This window comes from Olea europaea, chromosome 12, assembly GCF_002742605.1.
Source record: "Olea europaea var. sylvestris chromosome 12, O_europaea_v1, whole genome shotgun sequence".
NCBI lineage: Eukaryota > Viridiplantae > Streptophyta > Magnoliopsida > Lamiales > Oleaceae > Olea > Olea europaea.
In genome coordinates this window covers 5,733,264-5,737,121 of record NC_036248.1, presented here as the reverse complement: position 1 = coordinate 5,737,121, position 3,858 = coordinate 5,733,264, and the positions used below count along the sequence as shown (strand labels likewise).

General features: G+C 48.8%; 1 protein-coding gene across 1 annotated transcript; it reads left to right on the top strand.

The window, feature by feature from the left end:
- Positions 1-1,641: 1,641 nt before the first annotated feature.
- Positions 1,642-3,534, top strand: LOC111406483. The gene is made up of 2 exons (XM_023035900.1): positions 1,642-2,682; positions 2,785-3,534. The coding sequence occupies exons 1-2, from the start codon at positions 1,642-1,644 to the stop codon at positions 3,532-3,534; spliced, it is 1,791 nt and encodes a 596-aa protein (XP_022891668.1).
- The last annotated feature ends 324 nt before the right edge of the window (positions 3,535-3,858 follow it).

Sequence of the window (3,858 nt, the reverse complement as noted above, 5' to 3'; positions counted from 1 at the left end):
CCCCCTACAAGGCTTTGGAGGGGCAACAGTGATACCGGAAGGGACTGTAGAGCTTTCAGTCACGCTTGGGACATACCCAGCGACAGTGGTGATCGTGACTAATTTCTTGGTTGTCAAGACCCCCATGGCTTACAATGCTATCTACGGCCGACCATTGCTAAATGCAGCTGGCACGGTCCCATCGACATACCATCAAATTATGAAGTTCCTAACCAGCAGGGGGATCGGCAACGTGCGAGGAGACCAGCATGCATCAAGAAAGTGTTATGTGGATAGTATACAAGCCAAAAGCCCACCATCAGTCATGATGCTGGATGTAGAACTCCCGAGGGAGCGGATCGAGCCGCTTAATATGATTGAAAAAATCTTTATTGACGAAGGAAAGGAGTTTCTTGTTGGAACAGGTCTGGGATCCGAAGAGAAGGAAAAATTGGCGAAGTGTCTAGCCGAAAATTTGGATGTCTTCGCTTGGAACCCAAAGGATATCCCGGAGATTAGCTCAACTGTCGCGCAACACCGCCTCGGTGTCCAGCCAGGGGCTAAGCCAGTGAAGCAGAAAAAGAGAAACCTTGCCCCTGAGAGGCAGGCTGCGGCCAGAGCAGAGGTGGAAAAATTACTATAGGCGGGTTTTATCCGAGAGGTGCAATACCCCGAGTGGTTGGCAAATGTTGTACTTGTGAAGAAGTCAAATGGAAAATGGCGCATGTGTGTAGACTTACTGGGTTGAACAAGGTATGCCCAAAAGACTCATACCCACTTCCCAGAATAGATCAATTGGTGGACGCAACGTCGGGTCATGAAAGGCTCAGCTTTCTAGATGCGTTTTCGGGGTATCATCAAATTTCAATGGCCGAGGCCGATCAAGAGAAGACGTCATTTATCACGGACTTCGGCACGTACTGTTACACAGCCATGCCATTTGGCTTGAAAAACGCAGGAGCGACGTATCAGAGGATGGTGAACAAAGTCTTTCGTGGGCTAATCGGGGATGTCGTAGAAGTCTATGTTGACGATATGGTGGTCAAGAGTGCCAGAGCCAATGACCATGTGGCCTGTTTGCAAAAAGGGTTTGACGTTGCCCGACAAAGCAGATTAAGGTTCAATCCAGAGAAGTGTGTTTTTGGTACCGCAGGTGGAAAATTTCTAGGTTTCATGATCACGCAAAGGGGCATCGAAGTGAACCCGGACAAAATTCGGGCAATCCTAGAAATGAAAAGCCCCACCAGCAGGAAGGAGGTTCAGAGGTTGACGGGGCGGGTAGCGGCCTTAAATCGTTTCATGAGCCGGGCGGCGAACAAATGCTACCATTTCTTCAAAGCCATAGGGGGCTCCTCCAATTTTGAGTGGACCCAGGAATGCGAAGAGTCTCTTAGGAACTTGAAGCAGTCATTACAAAAGCCCCCGGTCTTGACCAGCCCATCTCCTGGAGACGTGTTGTGTCTCTACTTGGCAGTATCACCAAAGGCAGTCAGCGCGGTCCTGGTGAAAGAGTTCTCGAAGGAGCAGAAACCAGTCTACTATGTGAGCCAAGTATTGAGTGGTGCAGAAATAAGATGCAGCCTGACTGAACAGCTGGTGTTTGCATTAATTGTCGCGGTCAGAAAATTGAGGCCTTACTTTTAGTCTCACACGGTGCAAGTAATGACTAACCAACCTATCAAGCAGATTCTATATCGGCCCGAGACCTCTGGGAGGTTGTTAAAATGGGCCATCGAGTTAAGCGAGTTTGATATCGAATTCAGGCCAAGGACAGCTATTAAGGCACAGGTTTTAGCAGACTTCATCGTTGAGCTCACCACCCCGCCCGAGCTCCCACCAGGGGAGCAGGCAGATTCGAAAATTTTTGTCGATGGATCTTCAAATGACGAAGGATCCGGGGCGGGGATCATAATGATAGGTCCGAATGAAGAAGAGTTGGAATACTCACTGCATTTTGAATTCCCAGCAACAAATAACGAGGCCGAGTACGAAGCAGTAATCACGGGTTTGGGATTGGCAGCCAGACTCGGGGTAACCTCAGTGGAAATTTGCAGCAACTCTCAGTTGATAATCGGGCAAGTGACGGGGAAATTCGAAGCAAAGGATGGAAAGATGGCTGCATATTTAATGGAGGTCAAAAACTTGCAGAAGGGGTTCACTAAGTTTAAGATAACTAAGGTCCCTCGAAAGGACAATGAGCGAGCGGACGCGCTGGCCAAGCTCGCATCAGCCAACCCCAGACGACTGCCTCGCACAGCCAGTGTGCAAATTCTGCGACAACCTAGCATCCAACACGTAATCGATGTTATGAATGTAGAAAATGAGGAAAGTTGGATAGACCCGCTGTTTGAGTATCTCACAAAGAATAAATTGCCGGAGGATGCTCTCACAGCCAGAAGGCTAAAAGTTCGGGCAGCCTCGTTTGCCATCATCAATGGGCAACTCTACAAGCGAGGTTTCACAATGCCATATTTGAAGTGTTTGCGACCGACAGAAGCACAGGAGGTGCTAGTCGAAGTACATGCGGGAATTTGTGGCAACCACCAAGGGGTGACTACCCTTGCGTTCAAAACGATTCGACAAGGATATTATTGGCCTAGTATTAAGGAAGATGCTAGAGAGTTGGTGAGAAAGTGCGACGCATGCCAACGACATGGAAATCTGATCCACATTCCGGCCGAGCAACAGACGGCAGTTTTCGGGGTGTGTCCCTTCTTCCAATGGGGGATGGACATCTTGGGACATTTGCCCCTGTCAAAAGGATAAAGGAAGTTCTTGTTAGTTGCCGTCGACTACTTTACTAAGTGGGTGGAAGCTGAGCCTTTGGCCACCATCACGACTGCAAAGATACAGGGATTCGTCTGGAAAAATATCATATGCAGGTTTGGTATACCTCGGGTAATCATTACAGATAATGGAAAGCAATTCGATAATCACAGTTTTAGAGCCTTCTGCACCAGCTACCACATCGACGACAGGCTGACTTCAGTTGCTCACCCGCAGGCAAATAGGCAAGCAGAAGTGACCAACCGAACCATATTGTGGGATTTGAAGACAAGATTAGAAAAAGAAAAAGGACTTTGGGCTGAGGAGTTGCCCAATGTACTATGGGCATATCACACTACCCCCCGAGAGTCGATCGGGGAGACGCCATTCAAACTGGCCTTTGGGATGGAAGCCGTGGTTCCGATTGAGATCTTAAGCGAGACAGGAAGGATGAAAGTCAAGCAACCCGACGACGCAGCAACTAGGGGAGAACTCGACCTCCTCGAAGGGGTAAGGGACAAGGCGGTGATAAGAATGATGGCTTATAAACGAAGAGCCGCTAAGTACTTCAACCGGAGAGTGAAGTCAAGGGTCTTCCAGCCAGGAGATCTCGTTCTAAAAGATGCAGCAGCGGCAGGACACCCCCCACCAAAGCTTGGTCCAAACTGGAAAGGCCCGTACGAAGTAATTCGCAGGCTGGGAAAGGGAGCTTACAGCTTGAAAGATATAAAAGGAAAGCCGCTAGGTAGACCATGGAATGCAGAACACCTCAAAAAGTATTACCAGTAGAACTCAAAATGTACGCGCCGGCCGCGCTTTTGTAAATATAGTAGATTAGGTTGCATTGCTTATTTTCTCTATGTAATGCCTCACAAAGGCACCCTTAGTTGTAACAATTTATCTTATTCAATGAAAGACCTTGGCGGTGACGGATGATGAGGGCGCTACGGAAGGGCCAGCCTAGCTGGGACGTCCCGGTGCGCCTACTGAGCTCACAAGACCAGGAATTTTTTATGCCAACAGGCAACTTTGAAATCCACGCCCACCCCACTAAGACATGCGGTCGACATAGCCTACGCGGCTAGGTGGAGAGCCTTGAAAAGTCAAAAAATT

Excerpts from the sequence above, each read along its gene's own strand:
- LOC111406483 (XM_023035900.1), top strand. The coding sequence starts at position 1,642 with ATGACTAACCAACCTATCAAGCAGATTCTATATCGGCCCGAGACCTCT. Across the intron at positions 2,683-2,784 it reads AACAGACGGCAGTTTTCGGG|TGGGTGGAAGCTGAGCCTTT; the intron begins GTGTGTCCCTTC and ends TACTTTACTAAG.